We start from the raw sequence: 18,296 nt of genomic DNA, 5'->3' as shown, positions 1-18,296 counted from the left end.
ACACTGCATTCATTTTGCCTCTTGTGAGTTCTCAGAGGCATAGCTTCCATTCATGCCTGCCACCCCAGTCACTGGGCATATAACTGCCACATCGGTGCAGGCTGATCCCACCACGTCAGCCAACCTTCTCCTTCCACAACCGTCTCCTTCCAAGGCTCCATGAGCCACCTCTTCAAGGCCTTCTGTAGACCTGTTTCCAGAGCAAAGAGTGGAGCTTGCTCAAATCTGCAACTTCAGCTTATGCTATACAAAGAGTGACTGCTGTGTGGATGGAGAACGAAATACCAAATAATTGTCCACAGCTCCATAGCAGATCTATTGGCTTCCATCACCAAGTTGTCACCGAACCAGCAAGTCATTGGCAAATGTCCTTGTTCGTAATAATACCTGAACACCACGTAAAGCAGTTCAGTTCAGATATATAAAGTTACAACATGCCACAAATGCAGAAACTGAAACCCAGGCAGAATAAGCAATATGCTGGAAGTTACTTGACTGCTAAATGGAAGATCCTGGAGGCACCGTGCTCAGGTCCACCCTTCATCAGTTCTAGTCTACCTTCCAGGCTGAGCCTAGAACAGGCTTCTGTGGGTCTACTCTGACTCTAAGGAGAGGGACCTCTGCCTCACAGCCTCCCTTACCCATATGCACCACAGAAGACACAGGCACAAACTATAGGGGGGCATCGCCACCTTCCTGCTGAGGGATAGACCAAGAAACTTGAGCCAGGTGGCCTCTCTCTCAGCCACTAGAACAAAGAGTAAGTTCTAAAGCAGGCTAGAAGCCCAAGGCTCTGCAGGGCAGGTACAGGGGCCACACCCATACGATAGGAAGGTGTTGCCTAACTCCAGGGAGAAAGTGGCCTGAGGTCACTGGGGCACTGGGGCATGGTAGCATATTACTATGACCTGTGGTTCTGGAGCAGGGCTCTAGCCACACTTGCTTTCTGAGCTTTGAGGGCTTAATCAATCAACCAAGGAGCTGGATAGCTCAGTGGGACCCTCACCCTAAGATCCGGGCCCTCAACCTTGGTTGAGATATGTACTGCCTGGCCTACTGGGAAGATTGAATGGGCTCTGCATAGCTTGAGGGAGTCATTCATTCAGTTACCCTCATTCATTCAAAGAACTATTACAAGCATGAAGGAGTTCCCAGATCTAACCCCAATCATGAAGATTAACTCAAAATGAATCAAATTCCTCAAGGCAAGACTTAAAAGTTTCAAAATGCCTAGGAGACAAAAGCTACTTGGCACTGGGTTTAGAGTAACCATGACTTCTTTCCACAGTGGCACAGGCAGAAAAGAAATGGATAAATTGTATCTCATGAAAGAAAAGTCCAAGAGCAAAGAGGAAGCTTCCCTGCCGAAAGTTGAAAATATTTGCAAATTATATTCCTGATAAGGAGTTAATATTTTGGTTTTGGTTTTGGTTCTGGTTTAAATCAGTTTCACTATTTAGACCAGGCTGACCTGGAACTCACAGAGCCTCCTGGGACTGAGGCATGCACCACCATGGGCAGCTCAGGATTAATACTCTGAAAACGGACAAGTGAAAGCCATAACCTTCAAGCAATCTGATTCAAACACGAGCAAAGGACCGGAAAGGAGCTGGGTGTTGCGATATGTATATATATACACTTGTCATCCTAACACCTGGACGGAGAAAGAGAAGGGTCAAAAGAGTCCTAGGTCAACCTTGCTTAGATAGTGAGTTTAAGTCAAGCCTGGGCTACTAGGGACCTTGCTTCTAAAACACGAGCAAAGACTTGAATAGCTACTTCTCCATAGAAGATATTTGAATAGTCAATAAGCACCCCAAAAGATGCTGAATCAGGAGGGAAATACAGTCAGAACTACAAGGAGGTAGAATGGCTACTATCAAATCCCAGGAAACAGCCCGTGGGGCGGCGTGTGGAAAAAGTGGAAGCCTTGCTCACTGTCAGTGGAGATGGAAAATGGTGCAGCTGCTGTGTAAAGTGTGGCGGTTACTCAAAAATTAAAAATAGAATAGACACGGGATCCAGCAGTTCCATTTCTGTGTGTACCCAGAAGAACTGAAAGCGCACCCCCAAAGCAGCTATCTCTATACCCAGGCTCACGGCACCATCATTTAACAGGCTTAGCCGGGAAGCAATCCAAATCCACAAATGAACGGAGGGGCCAACGACAGGCACATACATACAACGGAATATTATTCTGCCTTCAAAAGGACAAATTCTGACCCATTTGGGTAAACATTTGAGGGTAAGATATGGTAGTCAGTAAAACAATCAGTCCAACAAAAGGACACATACAGTAACCAAATCCTGAAGACAGAGAAGGAAAGCGACCCTGGAGGGCTGTTGCTTAGTGGGTACAAAGTTTCAGTTTTACAAGATGAAAAGAACTACAGAATTGGACAGGCTGGTCGCACAGGATGAGGAATGCACTGAGTTGGACACTGAACAAGAAGCTGAGAGAGTAAATTGTATCAGTATTTTGCTACAGGGAAAAAGAAAGGAGAAGGAGAAGGAAGGAGGGAAGGAAGATTGAATAGATGTGGAACACGTGTCACGCTCTAGTCTAGGTCCATAAGATACCACAGCCACGGCTCTGGCAACATCAGTCCTGTAGACCCTCAGTGTCCAGAGGGGAAATGAACAATGAAGGCACACGGAGCTGGAGAAATGGCTTGGTGGTTATGAGTGCTGGATACTCTTCCAGAGCATCTAAGTCATATTCCCAGCACCCACATGGTGCCAAATTACCACCTTGTAACTCTAGTTCCAGGGGGGTCCAACATCCTCTGGACTCTGTGGGCATCAGGTACACATGTGGCATACAGACAATCATGCAAACAAAACACTCATCTACATAAAAGAGTAAAAAATGGTTCATAAAGGAAGATACACATCAATAAACCTGAGTGTCACATGCCTTAATGAAAAGGCTGGATGTCGGGGTAGACAACAGGGAGGAGTGTAGACTCTGAGACAGCCTGAGAAGGTACCTGGGAACCTAGAGGCAAGAGAGACTTTAGGGAAGAACATTCAGGGAGAGGGAACAGCAGGCACAAAGACCCCACCACAGTGTAGTCCTAACTTGGGCTCCCTCATGCCCAGTAGCAAAGACAGCACAAGGGGGTTGAGAAGACAGTGCATATGAACTCTGGTCCTTTGTTCCTTTAAACTTCTGTGTGGCCGTGACCATAACCAGCACCCTCTACTCTTTAAGTGTTTCAACAGTTAAAGGAAACCCAGACAGAGGGTCTACAGGCAGCATCCCCTCTGGCTTCCTCCTTTCCAACCCTCTCACCTCTTAAAATAATCCTACCTTCCATGAGTGGCCCCACATGTGGGCGTGTGGTTGACAATGGAGGAGAGAGAGCAGTATGGGGTATTTGAGGGTTGTTTTATTTGATTTGATTTTTTTTTTACATTCATTTTACATGTATATGCTACCTACATGTATGTCCACGCACCCTGTTCATGTCTGGTACCTGTGGAGGTCAGAAGTGTGCTTCAGATTTTCTGGAAATGGTCACGAGCCATCATGTGGGTGCTGGGAAGCAAACCCAGGTCCTCTAATGGCAGCAAGCATTCTAAACCACAAAACTACCTCTCCGGCCTCAGAAGGCACAAAATGGCTAGACCGAAGCATTTGGTCAAGCCCACTCCCAGCACCAGCCTCACTTCCCCAGCCATAAAATGGGATATGAAAAGCAAGGAGAAGAAGGTTTACCTAGGGAAACCAACCTGCTTAAACCAGGCACTCCCGTGTCTCCTCCATTTACCCCCAGGCGTTGTAAATGACTGGCTAGGTACCCAGCATTCCCAGCAGAAGCCAGGGAGACAGAACAGGGAGGAAACCCACAGGGTTATTGCCAAACACTCCACAAATAGTATCTGGCCTTTTAGGACCATGGTAAGGATATCGTCAGAGGAAGTCTTTTAAGGCACAGGACAAAAAGGGACAGACATAGAAAAACATAAGCAAACAAAAAGACATAGAAGCTTGAGGCCTACACATGCAGCGGGCCAACGTGTAATTACAATGTTTGCACTGAATAGCTGATTCTGATGTGCATGCGTGGCTGGCAGCCACTGATGAGCTCCTGAGCCTATCAGGTAAACCCCAATTATACTCTTGTACGGGCGCTGGCTAACTGGAGCACAGGGTTGCTTTCTGGCTCCTTAGATCACACAACTAAAAGTCCCAAAGCTAAGACTGACCCAGGCCCATAAGCCCCTAAGTTTACACCAGGTCTTGAGGGCAGTTAGCACCTGCCGAGCGCATAGCCTGTGTTCTTTGTGCTATCCCCAGAAGCCTTGGAAAGCTGAGAGACAATATCCCATCTTCAGACTGCATTAATTCTCCAAGAAAAGCTGACAACTGACCTAGCACCATATCTATTGGGCGGCACAGAGAAACAACAGATGCATACAAAGGAAATTATAAGAAGCCTAAAACTTTGACTGCTTTGGATAAACTCTTTTTTCTTTGTTTTCAACAGGGTTTCACTGTATAGCCTTGGCTGTCCTAGAACTCACTTTATAGACCAGGTTGGCCTTGAACTCACACAGATCTGCTTGACTCTGCCTCCTATGGGCTGAGACTAAAGGTGTGCATTGATCTTCCTTGCTTCTCTGACAGAATACACCTTCCTCAGATACACTGGGGACTTGCAGGGTAGAGAAGGGCTCATGTAGGCCCGACCTGGCCTCAAACTTTTTTGTCCATAAATAGGGACACGTCCCTGAGTTATGAGGATCTGGGAACTCCCGGGTAGACAACAGCCATACTCTGTAACTGGAAGAATTCCTACCAGGGCTTGATATTCCACAAGGACATGCCCTCAGAAGGTGTGTTCTGATAGAGTTCCAGAGACTCCACAAAGAGCTCGTCTTTAAGCTCTCTGTGTATAAAGCATATCTTTGGTGGCAAGGACATTGGCCCCTTGCAGAGGCTATTACAATCTCTCTGTAGGCCTCACCCATTTATCATAGCACAGCTCTGAGCACAAAGGCTATAGCTGGTGAAGGCCACCTTCTAGCATTTAACCAAGTTCACGGTAAGATCAAGAGTCGGGACAGTGTGGTACACAATGGGCCCTGAAGGATGTCTTTCCTATGCACTTTTCTCAGACCAAGTCCCCTCTTGTCTATCTATTCTCCTGACCCCACCAATGGCCCACTCAGATGCCTCTAGCCACCCCATTCGAATGCTTTCTGTGCCCAGTTGGTTTAGCCATGCTGCAATTGTCAGGATCAAGTGCTTTGAAGCAGACACACCTAGTTTTCTATCCCAGCCCTGCCAACGTGAGCTAGGATCCGGTGATCTGGGGATAGTGGTTGGAATTCCCTAAGTCCTGTCCCCAGACATTAGAGTACCAACCTCACAGACTGCTGGAAGACTTCAAAGATAATGCCCCTTAGCATCCCAGCCTAGGCTCCTGCACATCAAGCAATCCAAGTGGTTGCTATCTTGTGATTACCCTTACAGAAAGATAATGGTGACAGCAAACCTCTCTGATGACTCTTAAGGCTTACCCAGCCAAACTCGTCGTGTGGATTAGACAGCTAAGGCTTTCCTAGTTAGTCAGGCTCCTCGTGTGGGATGTTTGCGGTGGAGGGTGGGGATGGGGTGTAGCTCTCAATGTTAGGGTCCACTTAGCAAGCTTGAGGCCCTAGGCTCCATCCCTAGCACCAAATCACAGAACAAAACCTCTCAGGATGACAAAATACAGTGCAAAGCCAAGGACTGAAGAAAAAAAAAAAAAGGTTGTGGGACCACAGCAGAAGGGGCACTTCTGAGAGTGGGGATCAGAGTGGGTGGCATCTGAGCTGGGTATTGATGAATATAGGTGGAGATGAAGGCAGTAAGGAGGGTCAGACCCCTCATGGCAGTGTCTCTAGAACACCACCAGGCAACTCTATGTCAGCCTCAGTCTACCCAGTTGTAAAATGGGACTTTGCAGAGACTGCTTCATGAGGTTCCTCTGAGGTTGATTGTATGTGGGTAGAATTCAGGACAGGGCCAAACAACTACTTGGAAAGGCTTGATAGTGGTTGTTATCTGTCCTCTTCCTTCTCGTTATTGCTGAAGGATAGGGTTGAAGATGAGGCCGGTCTAGAAGCATCTAGAGTCAGAGATCACATTCCGAATACCATGTTTTCCTGTTTATCACAGCAGGTCACACAGGCAGTAGCTGATTGACAAGTGAAGGCATTAGATGGGCCTTTGAGACCCTGAAGGTCATATGCAGAGGTCTGTTTCTGCAGGTCATACAGGGTGGACAGCAGAGTTTTCCATCAGGAGATACTGTGGCCTGAGATCTCCAGCAGCATGAAGTCTGGGCCACCCTCAGTGCCAAGGAGCCATAACTGAGTCCTTCTCGGTGTTCTAGGTACCACATTTCCCCACAAGGATCCTGAGACCAGAAATAAAGGCTCGAGCAGCCACGTTGCCAAGGCTGTTTGCCATGGTAACATCAGGGAGGGACTCGTGGGCCGGCTGCTGCAACTGCTCAGGGCCTGGTTTCTAACGTCTCCTCTCTCCCTCTGGTAAATGACTATGTTCTGCCAGGCAATCACAAGGAAAAAAAAATATGGCTGCAGAGCTGTCGGGGAGCATCCATCTTAGCCAGGCAGGGCTTACCCAGCTAAGTATGCAGATGGTGGGTCCCAGAAACTAGAGCCCCTGCTATGTAGGGCCAGCCATGGCAAGAAGACAACAGCAGTCCGGGGTTCCAGCCTGCCCCTGCTGTATGACCTGGAGGCATCTCGTCTGTCCTTAGACTGTTTCCTCACTTTGAGATTTTTTTAAAAAAGAAATTAAGCAAAGTGATCCCTAAGGTGTTCTGAGCCCCTCAAAACTCAAGATGACATTTGTACAAGGCACATTTCCAGCCCTGCTGCTGCCATCACTGATGTGACAATCAGGCACTTCCTATGTCAGGGAGGCAAGCCTCTGTGTGCTCTACGGTTGTGCCATGTTTTCCCAAGACCACATGGTTATCTCCTGATCCATCTGAAGCAATGAGGCTGAGAGAGATCAAAACGTTTGCTTGAGGTCACAAAGCTAAAGAGCGGGAAAGCCCTGCTTTAAAATGTAGGCAGCTAACCTCTAAAGCCTGGGGTTCTTAGCCACTACCAGCTATTCCTTCATTCATCTCTCTTCAAGTGGCATCCGACTGGATTTGGTTTCCTAAAAGCCAGCATGGCAACAGTTGCTAAGGCGCAATGGGACACTTCTTTAGATTTAGTACAGGAGAAGGAAAACAATTACTTCGACAGAGGAACTTCAGGCCTAGGCAGGGCCAAAGACCTAGAGTTCAGGAGGGAAAAAGGAAAAAGATCTCATCGTCTATACTCTGTGTCTCCATACAGAAGACTGTAAACCAAACATCTCTGCATATCTCACAGGCACTGCCTCGGGCCATTTGCATGAAGACCTAAGAGTACATGACAGCATGCTACTCCCACACCCTTTGGCAGATGAAAATGTGGAGACCCAAGCAAATCTATCGCCAAGGCCATACATAGGCCTACTCCCCAGAGTCCAATCCCAGAATTCTAAGCTGTTCTTCTGGAACAATCAGGGTAAAGATTAAGTGTCCTGTTGTAGACACTGCACACATGGCAGGACCGTGGAGCTAACTAGTCACTGACTTTATCTCCCCATTTGTAAGTTGTAAGTCTCTCTCTCTCTCTCTCTCTCTCTCTCTCTCTCTCTCTCTCTCTCTCTCTCTCTCTCTCTCTCTCTAGATCATGTGGCAACTCAGTGCCCTAGGAAAGAGCAGAGCAGGGTCCCAGGAGCCCCGTTACCACCCAAAGCCTGTAGACCAGACCTCAAGCCAGGACTCATCTCTGGGAGCTCTGCAAGGTGACCATGACACCTCTCCATATCCTCGCCATCTCCCACACTAGAGGGACTGAGTGTCTAGGGAGAGCATCCATGTGGATCAACTGCAAACAGTGCACATGCATGGTCTTGGGGATTCAGGGATGTGAGAACAAAAGAAAATCCTAGTCTAGGGTCCAACAGATACCCAGAGCCCAGTCGTAATAACTCTGAGAAGACTTCCTGCCCTGACCTCCCTCTGAACCAAGATACCCTCTCTCCTGGCCAAGCCCTAGAGCTGGACAAGACCCAGCTAGAAAGGAAGAGACCAAATGTCTAGGCACCTCAGGCCCCCTCGTCTGTGAAAGGCAGGCTGGATATGATGTTCTCTTAGGGCCCCTCCCCCCCCCACACACACACAAAGCATGGAGGAAAGGAAGCTGCTCAAAGTTCAAATTCTGGGCCAGCCACTGGGCCAGCTGTGAGGTTTAACTGACCCGACCTCTCTGTGCCTTGGTTTCATAATTCACAAAATGGAGAATACGCAACCGACCTCCAGCATCACTGCAGGAAGCCCAACCGCGTCAGGACCATCTGTTCACGGATACTGAGCGGCTCAGATGAAAGATGTGGTGTGTAGCGCATGCCATGACAGCCTGATATTGCTGATAATGAAGGGTATGCTGAGGGACTGGGGAGTCCACTAAAGATACTTTATAGGTACCGCCTCCACTAGTCATCATGGGCAACCGTATTGGTGACCTGTGGGGAAAGCTTGTCCAGGTACCACTGCAGAAGCCTGAGCAAAGGAGACATAAATGGCTTCGCAAAGAGCACAGGTTCTCAGGCGGGGGCTTAAAGCTCAGGTTGGCTGGAAAGAAAGATATTAAAATGATAGCAGGGGCAGTGGCCTTTTTCCAGAACTCTAAGACACAGTGAAAACCAGTGAGTGCCCTGCTCCCAAGACAGCATATTCCACCATAGTGTGGAAGCACGAACATCTGTTGTGCACTGGGCCTGCCTGTTCTATAGGAGAAAATGGTGACTGAAACAGATAAAGCTCCATCTTCATCATGTTGACTATCCAGGAGAAATTTCCCAAAGGGTATTGCTTGTAGCCTGTATAAGGTAGCACTGGTCCACTTGACAAACGAGATGCTGTAAGCCCATGCTATTGTTCGATTTGCAACTGCTCTTTATAGGAAGCTGTCTGATGGGATGCTCTATGGGATGGCAATATGTCATTAAGAGTTACCTTATGTTTTTTTAAAAAAAGAGTTATCTCATTGCTATGTTCTTTGAACAGAATAGTAGTAGTATGTCTCCCCCACATGACTTGTGAACCATCTAGACTTGGGCTCTTGGACACTTTGGCAATGTCTAATGGAGTGGGCCTTAAAGCCAATCAAAATGCCACTGGTCATTCCCATGGTATTTTTGTCACTATGGTATCGATGTATTCCTCAGGCGTGTGGCTGTTGTTGGCTGTAGGGTTTCTAACTGCAGAGATGGACAATTCCCTTCCTCCTCCAGTGGTGTGGGGAATTCATTCCAGCACTATGAAGGCTGGTCACTTGAAGCTTCAAGTCTGGCTTCTCTGTATTCAAGGACATAGAGAATTAACACAGAAACCCACAACTGGACGATGGGTAGAGTAGGGGAGACTTGGGAGCACTCAGTCCTAAATGGGATGTCTTCATCGAGCCCCTCTCGTCAAGGTTCAGGGATCCATGTGGAAGAAAAGATGGAGAGATTGTAAGAGTAGATGGGATGGATGACCCCAAAGGAATAGTGTCTTCCAGGCAGAACAGGTTGGATGTACGTATGAGCTCACAGAGATTGTAGCAGCACACACAAGACCCGCACAGGTTCAAGCCAGATGGGGTCCCAGCACTGAGAGGGAGAACATAGACTCCCACCCCTAAACAAGCAGCTATTCATAATTGATACCTGATGACAAAGGGAAAATCAGTTCTCTCCAATAGTGTCACCCATACTTTGGGCAGGGCCCATGCTCAGGAGTAGCTGGCTGGCACAAAGTAAGTTCCATTTGTTTACTGCCTATGTGGGCTTTTTGTTTAATTTTTGTTTAGGTTTTTATTGGGAGGGGTGTTGAAAGTGAGATAGAAAGACCAAAAGTGGGCAGGTAGGGAGGTGGAGGTAATCTGGGAAGAATTAGAAAGAGAGAAAAAACATGATCAAAATATATTGTATGAAAAAAAAAAGAGTAATAATTTAAAAAAAAAAAAATTGGAAGCTCGTGTGACTTCTGGTGGTTAGGGAGGTTTCCCAGCAGACAAACCACAGATCAGGATTCAAACCCAGTGGAGATCATTCCAGAGGAGGCCCAGCACACTGTAGAACAGGGCTGAAGCCATTAGGGTCTAGAGATGGGAGAGTCCATATCCAGCGCAGCCAGGGGAGCGGGCTCTTGCAGGTAAATAGAAATGGTCAGACAGACACGAGGACACAGCAAAGGACAGCAGGAAACCAGGTCCCTGGAGGAAATCTGCCAGCACATTCTGGGATTAGCCGCAGAAGACTACACTGTTATCCCCAGTTTTGTAAAAGAACCGACTGAGGTTGGGGACATTTGCTCAAGGTCATGGTGCTTGTTAAGTCCTGATTTAAAACTTGGGGCAAGTAAACAACTCAGGTTAAATCCTGGGGCCTATGCTCCAACTTCAAGGACCTGATGCCCTTGTACAACAAACTTCAAGTTTGGCCATGAATTTAAAGTCACAGGGGGGCTAAGGCATACAAACGTGATAATCTCGTCACTACCCGTTTACACCTATATACTATGTGATTGTAGTTACCTGATGCTCTGAAAAATGCAAGCCTGTGCACACAGTAACACTACCAGTGGTTGGAGCAGCAGGAGCAAGGGAAAGGAAAGGCGAGGGCAGAGGGCTCTGAGGATGAGGGACAGCCCTGCAGTGCTGAGGGCTCTGAGGATGAGGGACAGCCCTGCAGTGCTGTGATGTACGTTACTACACACTTGTCCTAGTCCATGGAATGTGGGACACTAGGGGTGAGCCCTGTGGTGAAGTGTGGTGAAGGGGGTGGGGGAAGCTCTGGGCAGTCATGGTGTATAGGTTATCAGCTGTGACTTCCGGCGAGGAACCCAGACAACTAGGAAGACTGTGCGTGTTAAGGGGAAAGCAGGCTTATACAGGAAAAGTCTATGTTTTGCTCTCAATCTTGTGACCAAGACCGAGGGCGAAGGAGAGAAGACACTGTCTGTCGTGGCAAAGCCTGGTAGCAGTTATGGGACTCTAGTTGTGGACTGGACAAGGACCTAGGACAGAAGGAGGAGAGAGAACAGAAAGGTCATCCCAGTGCAAAGGATTGCACATCCTCGAGGTGTCCAGGAGATGACTAGGAGCTGCTCCTCTGCCTTGATGAGTCAGAGGGAAACAGGCTGTGAGCATCCTATCGCCTTCACACAGCTCAAGGGATGCTTCTCTTTTCTTTTAACACAAACATGATTGCAGTCCAGGACTCGGGGCACTGTACTCCTGGCTACCCCAGATGCTGAGGCAGGAGGATCACAGACTGACTGCAGGCCAGCTTGAGCAACTTAAGGAGACCCCATTTCAAAATAAAAAGCAGAAAGAGGGCTAGGGGTAGAGCTCAGAGGTAGAATGCTTGTCTAGCCTTTCCAAGGCCTTGGGTGCAGTCCCTAACCAACCAACCGACCAACCAAAAGACAGGTACAGGACCAGCTCAAAATTTAATCCTGCCCCATAAAAGTGCTTCAGTGAGAAAATTCCAAGTCGAAGCAAGTCAATGCTCATTTTACATCCATTATTTTTATTCCTGACAGAGTGTGTTAGCCCCGTTTCACAGGCTGAGAAACTGAGGCCTAGAGCGACAGAAGTAACTTTTAGACGCCGTCTTCTCTCGGTGTGTCATCATCAGTTTAAGGTGCCAGAGAAACAACCCTTAGCACAAGCAGAGAGCAGTCTGTCTTCAGGTAGCATTAAGATTGTGAGGGCTTGTCATCACATAACTTCAGTTATTCCAAGGCAGTGTGAGTGGAGTGGTAAGGCAGTGAGTTCTTAGGGACCACGAAATCCTTAGAACTGTTAAGCAGTGCCTGGGTTGTATGCATCTTTGTGAGGAAAAGATGTAATAGTGCCAACAGACCGCTCAGCAGAGAACATGTGACTGGGAGGACGCTCTATAAATGCTGCTGCTGCTGCTTGAGAAGGGAAGGCAGCTGTTAACACTGCAATGCTCTTGTCATGACCTCACTTCCAAGCCCGAGGCCCCATCGGCGGGGCTGCTCCTGGCTCAAGCCAGTGCTCCATCTAAATGAGAGGGAAGGAAAAGGATGACTCATAGCTTAGCGTAGTGGAGTTCCTGGCTGACCTGCACCAGTTCAAGAGAGGAGGCCCCAAGGCCAGGGGGAAACAAGAGCCCCAGGGGCCCAACTGCTAGGCTGGGTTTCTCAGCCATGCTCGCCCACCAGCCTCAGCTAGAGAGGCCAGAGAAAGTGGGGCTCTGCCCTCTGGGGAACACGCCCCAAGACGTACTCAGATGAAGAAGTTACCCTGCCCCTAGTCTCACGCAGGCTGAAGGTGGGCAAACGCATCTGTTCCGCACAGCTGCCGCTCTGCCTTGGACAGCAGTTGGCCCTGGCTTCAGTGGCAATGGAGGCAACACTATCCTAGACCTATCAAGGAGCACTGGGACTTCAGGTCATTTCTCCAGTTCTCCCTCTGTGTGCTCGGGTCCCACAGTGGTGAGGAGACAAAGATCCATTTGCCAAGTAGGACCAGTTCCCAGCCATGGTGCTGTATGGAACCAGCAGTAGTGATTCCCCACGGAAAGGGTTGAACACAGGGTGTATAGGAAGCCCCAAGTTGTTGGCGGGGACACATCTCAGACCCACAGGAAAATGGCAAAGGACCCCGCCCCACCCTATCCCACTCTAGTCCTGTCAGAATGGGGCTCTGAAGCACGCAAAGCCTTCCTGGGAGTCCAAGTGTGAATGTTGACAGTGAGTGCAGAAAATGTCCACCCTGGTTTTCTTCCTTTAGATACTACAGTCTGAAGACTGCTCCCCTAGGGAGATGGTGTCTACCCAAGGTAGCCAAACCTGACCCCTTGGTACAGCAGCGGGCCATAAATCCCACCTTCTCATTTATCTGTATGTAATAATCCCACCTCCTTGATTTGGCTGCAATAAACTCCACCTCGCTGTACAACTGTCTATTATACACTCTGAGCCTCTGAGGGTTTCTCCATGAGAGAGCCTCCTCCAGCAATCTGCCTTTTCTTCATCCCCTCACCGCCCTAGTCAGGTTAAGTCCCTGGAGCCATGCAAGGGAGTAGCCATTGAACATCAAAGAAAGGCACATTAACCACAAGGGTAACAAAGTATATTCTTGACTGGAGAATACAAAAGGCATGAATAACTGGGGTATAGCCAGCCGGGCATCTCCACACAATGCTGATGAGTGTGTAAATGAATACAATTTCTCTAGAAGGCGATTTCCTTATGTGTTTACCAAATGCCTGCGTGGTTCCTTTGACAGAGCAATTTCACTTCTAGGAATTTAAATGAAGGAAAGATCACATGGACACAAATGTATTTGTTTCAGTGTTGCTCACAATAGGATAAATGCAAGCAACCAAACCAGAGTGACAGCAGAGGACTGATTGATCCGTGTTGGTTCAACATCCCATGAAATACTATACAGCCATTAAGATATTAGGCACAATATTTATTGATGAGGAAACATGTTCACAGCATATTGTGAGGAGGAGAAAAAAAAAAGCAAGTTACAAAACAGTGTGCTTGCAAGTTACAAATTAGTATAACAGAATAACTTCGTTTATTATTTTCTTCCCCACCCCGCCCCCAAATAACTGGTCTATATGAGTAGGAAAGAAAAACATCTAAAGATACATAGGACTCTAGAGCGGCTATCTTTGGATAATATTACATATTTCTGGGCTAGTGAGAGGGCTCAGCAGGCAAAGGCTGACGACCTGAGATCAATCTCCACGTCCCATTTCGTGGAAGAGAAGAAACTTCTGCACCTTGTCCTCTGACACCCACACACATGCCACAGCACACACATGCAGACACACATACAAAATTAGCTAATATAAACAAATTCAAAATATTAGACGCGACTCCCTCGTCACAAGGCTTGGCGGTGTTTTTCTACCAGCGTAACAATTATTTTTATTTTTTTTTCCCCCGCCCAACAATTATTTTTAAATAAGGGTTGGACTTGGTGATTTATAATGTCCTTGTCATCTCTGATACTCTGACTGTTCCTCCAGGCTTTCAAGTGATTTGAAATAACTCCTTTATTTACTGGGCTTTCCGCGTGGCCTCTGGAGTCAAGGTTTTTGCTAGCAGCTGTAGCCCTCCACATTGTCCTCTCCCATGTTCACCGCCCAGCTGTCTTCCCTGTCAGCCCAAGCACTTGTTGGGCAAGGCTCAGCTGTACTCCTACTTGTAATCCACATACCTCGTCAAGAGCTGGTCAAGGGGACATTGCTCAGCATGCTGACAGGTGCCGTGTGGGCACAGAGAGAAAAAAAAGGGCTCAACTTAGATCCGACTGGATAGACTCAAACACATAAAGTACTTGGCTTCATGAAAGGCAGAAGAGAGATCAGGGCAAGCTGGCAGGAAGGCCTACTAAGGGAGAAAGCCATGCAGGATGGAGGGCAAAAGCACACCAAGCAAGAGGTACAGCCGGAACAAAAGTAAAAACAGCACAGGGTTGGTTCTTGGAACCTATTCTTCAAACATTTCCAAGACACTTCCACAAGCCTGACTCTGATAAATGTCTACTTTAGCCCCAACAGATAAACATTAAGTCTCTCAAACAGTTCTCTTGAATCTAAGCCTAGGTTAGCCACGGGTTAGCCACCAAAGACAAGAAGAAATCTTTTGGGGACAAAGACAATCCACTTTCCCCAACCCTCCCGAGGGGAGGGCAGGGGGAGGGGAGGGTCTGGGAAGGGATTTGGGGAGGCAGAAGCAGGACAGCCTGAGGCTCACATGCAAACACGGCTCACCCCACCAGCAGGCCTCTCTCTCTGGCTTCTCCGTCAGCACCACCGGCCCCATTGGACAGATGGAGGAGCCCGGCTGGAGAGTTAAAATGGCTTGCTCCAGGATCACCCAGCCAGAGAGCGGGGAAGGTGACTCCACTCAGGCCTTCTGACTCCAAGTCCAGTGCTATTTCGAGGTAACACACAGGACCTGGAGTCAGGAGCCCTGGGTGGCTCTGTCACCCCCTGGCTGAGTGGTCGTGGACAAGCAGCTCACCCCTCACAGCCTCTTCCCCAACTGTAAAATGAGGCGGCGGGCTGCCCCGCCCATTCCCGCTCAGCTCGGAGCCTTCTAGGGGCGGCTGCAACGCTCCTGGTATCAATTACATCTCCCAAGTTGGCCCGGCAAAGATCACCCGGAGATCTTCGGCCTGTCACGTGATTAAGTTAAAAGGGGGTGGGGGGAGCAAGCGTCCCAAATTAACTTTCACTGCACTGCTTCTGCTGACAACTGATTACCCAATTTTCTTGGGTGAAGCAAGGAAACTACCTACTGAGTAGGATAGGCTGGTGGCTAAAAGGGCAAACAATTAATTAGTGGTGAGACAAACACCAAAGCTAGAGTTAAAGACGAGGGTCCTATCCAGAGCGGACAACCTTGGTATGGGTGAAGGAGTCTCACTGGCTATTTTTGGGCCTGTTCTACTCGGTTCTTAAGTGTAAAGATAAAGACACGACTCCAAGCAATCAAGATCTGGGGTGCAAGTCTTGTCCGGGACCCCCATATCCCTACCACCTCCTGTCCTGGTTCCACGCTGTCCACTCCCGGGGTGCTGAGGCTAAGGCCCGCCTTGGGCAGACACAAACACCGGGCGTGTGACCGTGCCCAGCGACGCTGCTGGGAGCTCCACTGCAGTTTCGTCAGAGGTAAAGGTACGCGCCTGGCGCGCGCGGCGTGTGCACACGCTCAGGGGACACACACACACACACACACACACACACACACACACACACACCCGCGCACAGCCCGCTCATGCTCATTAACAACCCCTCCCGACCTGAAGAAGCCCGATCACTCGCCACCAGCCCCTTGGGCCTCTGCTATGTATGAACCCACCCGAGCGCGCCAGCCACACACCACGCGGCCCCGCGGCTCCCGGACGCCACGGCGTTTGCATAGAGCTATGGACCGCCGTCTCCCGCGCGTGGCGGGCTTCCTCTCGGCGACACCTCGCCACGACGCCTGTCCTAGTCGCCAGCCTGAAGTCGCTACCAGGAGTCTTCCCGGAGCAGAACGTCTCGGCCGTGGCGTCCCCATTCCAAGTCGCGTCTCACTGCAAGGAGTCAGCTTGCAAGCCTCTCCCCGCCCACCCGGTCCCATGACAGCTGCTACCGCCCAAAGACTGGTAGATTCTAACCAGAAGCAAAGTTTCCCTCTCTCCTCCCACCTCCCGCCCCCCCTTCCCCTCCCTCCCAGTGTTATGCAAAACGGGCCGGCACAAACGCTTCCACACCAGGTACTCAGCGGGTCCCCGCGAGTCCCGCGGGTTTCCGCCTTGCAGCCCCTCTTCGCACCCAGGCGTGTCCCCTCATCCGGGGTCTCCTCCCAGGCTCTGTCGCATTCCCAGCCTCTCGGGGACACACAGCCAGGAGCCAGGAGTAAAAGCCCTAACTCGGGAGCCAAACTTTAGGCTTGCAACAGGCATGGGCTGGGGGAAACCGAGGAAGAGGTGGGGACCCCCACGCCGCGTGCACACATTTCCCCGCAACTGCTTGTCCCAGCAGCAAACCCCCATTTTAGTCTCCAAGACCGCAGCTTCCTCGTCCTCCCTCCCAAACACCAGGGCACACTCCTGTCATGCGCTTGTAGCCGGTGAGGCTCCCAGTCTCAGCCAGAGCCCGGGACGCCGCCTCACCTTCCCTTCCCCCTGCATCGTGGAGCGCGCGCCGGGGCCGCGCGCCGCAGGGGGACCCAGGCACCCCCGAGATAGTCCTTCCGCCCGGATCCTGCCTTGCTCTTTCCTAGCGGGTCTCCTCCGGATAGTGAGAGCTGGAAGACGCAATCTCCGCCCGCATGTCCACGTGCCCCGCCGACCCCTATCCCCCTAGCCAGCAACTGACAGGAAACTCTGCGCTGCCGGAGCAGGTGGGGGGCTACAGGGTACCCGATGCTGGAGAACGAGGGGACTCCAGGGCTATCGATCACCTCCCTTAGCCCCGCCACAAGTGCACGTGAAAGTACGGCAGCAAGTGCCGGGCGCCGAGGACGCGCCTACAACACCCAGAGCCAGCCTTTAGGGATCCCCCGACCCTGGCTGGATTCTACCTGCCAGAGGAATCGTAGTACCCCTCAACTTTGCCGGTGGAGGACAGTAGACTCTAGGTGGCCCTAGCTGTATCCCCCAATGCTACAGCATGCGCCGACGACCTGCAGCTTGCTACGACTGTAACGGAGCGCAGGGCAAGGCACGTGGAAGGGGGGGCTCTGCAGCCTGAACCCCCCGATCGCCCCGGTGCGCCCACCGCTGCACCCCTTCCTCTGCAGCTGCGGCTGCAGCCCCGCGGCTCTGCACCCTAGTCCCTGGCCTGCGTTCCCAGCTGGCAGTACCTGCGTGTCAGAGAGATAGTTGAGGAAGAAGGACGAGAGCTCTTCATCCAGCAGCGCGCCGCAGTCGTTCCCCGCCATCTTCCAGCCGCGGCTGCAGCGTGCGGCGGAGTCAGCGCCGAGCCCGCCCGGGGGAGGGAGCGAGCGAGCGAGAGAGCGAGCGAGGAGGAGGGAGGAGGCAGCCGGGCGGGCGGGTGGAGGGCGGAGCTCGGGCCCCCGGCTGCGGCAGGCGGGCTGGCTGCGGGGGCGGGGCCGCGAGAGCCTGGGGTCGCACCCCCCGCTTTTCCTGCTCAGAGTCTGCCGCGGCGACCAGGTCTCGCAGCCCCCCGCAGGGAAAAAAAGCGCCGGCAGCCAGGTGGCGGTGCCCGGGCCAGCAGCCTGGTGCCTGCGCAGCAATGCGGGCACCCCCTCCTTACTGCTAGAGCGAATCACGTTGCGTTAGCGCTGGGCGGGCCCTTGCCAGACAACCTGCTTCTACACAGCTGGGGAAACTGAGGCTCCAGGAGGCTTAGAACCGCGTTTGAAGCCGCAGTACTCCGCAACAGCAAAAGAGACATCTTCGGAGGCCTAAGTTCTCTCTCTACCCAGACTGCAAGGCCAGGGAGGGAGGGAGACTCTCACAGGTCAAAGGCGGCGGAGAAATCAGAGAAGGCTCCTCAGAGAGGGTGGCATTCCTGTTTTCTTTGAAGCACCCTCCCCCCTATTTCCTATTAAGCCTAACATCTCTCTCCCCCAGGCCCAGCCAATAACCCCCGTTGAAAAAAATTTTCAATCATGTCTTTTACTGTAGCCCAGTGTCTAGAATTGGCTAAGCTTCTGTCAGCCTCCAGGGCCCATTGGTCT

At 50.6% G+C, this 18,296-nt stretch overlaps 1 protein-coding gene across 1 annotated transcript in view; it reads right to left on the bottom strand.

Annotated features, from left to right (window-relative positions):
- Positions 1 to 17,900, bottom strand: part of Ppargc1b (PPARG coactivator 1 beta) — a 103,666-nt gene extending 85,766 nt beyond the window's left edge. The window contains exon 1 of the mRNA XM_032886226.1: positions 17,457 to 17,900. Within this exon, the coding sequence (XP_032742117.1) occupies positions 17,457 to 17,534 (78 nt within the window). The 5' untranslated portion in view covers positions 17,535 to 17,900. The remainder of the gene's footprint in view (positions 1 to 17,456) is intronic.
- Positions 17,901 to 18,296: the final 396 nt, after the last annotated feature.

Source organism: Rattus rattus, chromosome 15 (genome assembly GCF_011064425.1).
Source record: "Rattus rattus isolate New Zealand chromosome 15, Rrattus_CSIRO_v1, whole genome shotgun sequence".
Lineage (NCBI taxonomy): Eukaryota > Metazoa > Chordata > Mammalia > Rodentia > Muridae > Rattus > Rattus rattus.
This window is presented reverse-complemented; position numbering and strand designations above follow the sequence as displayed.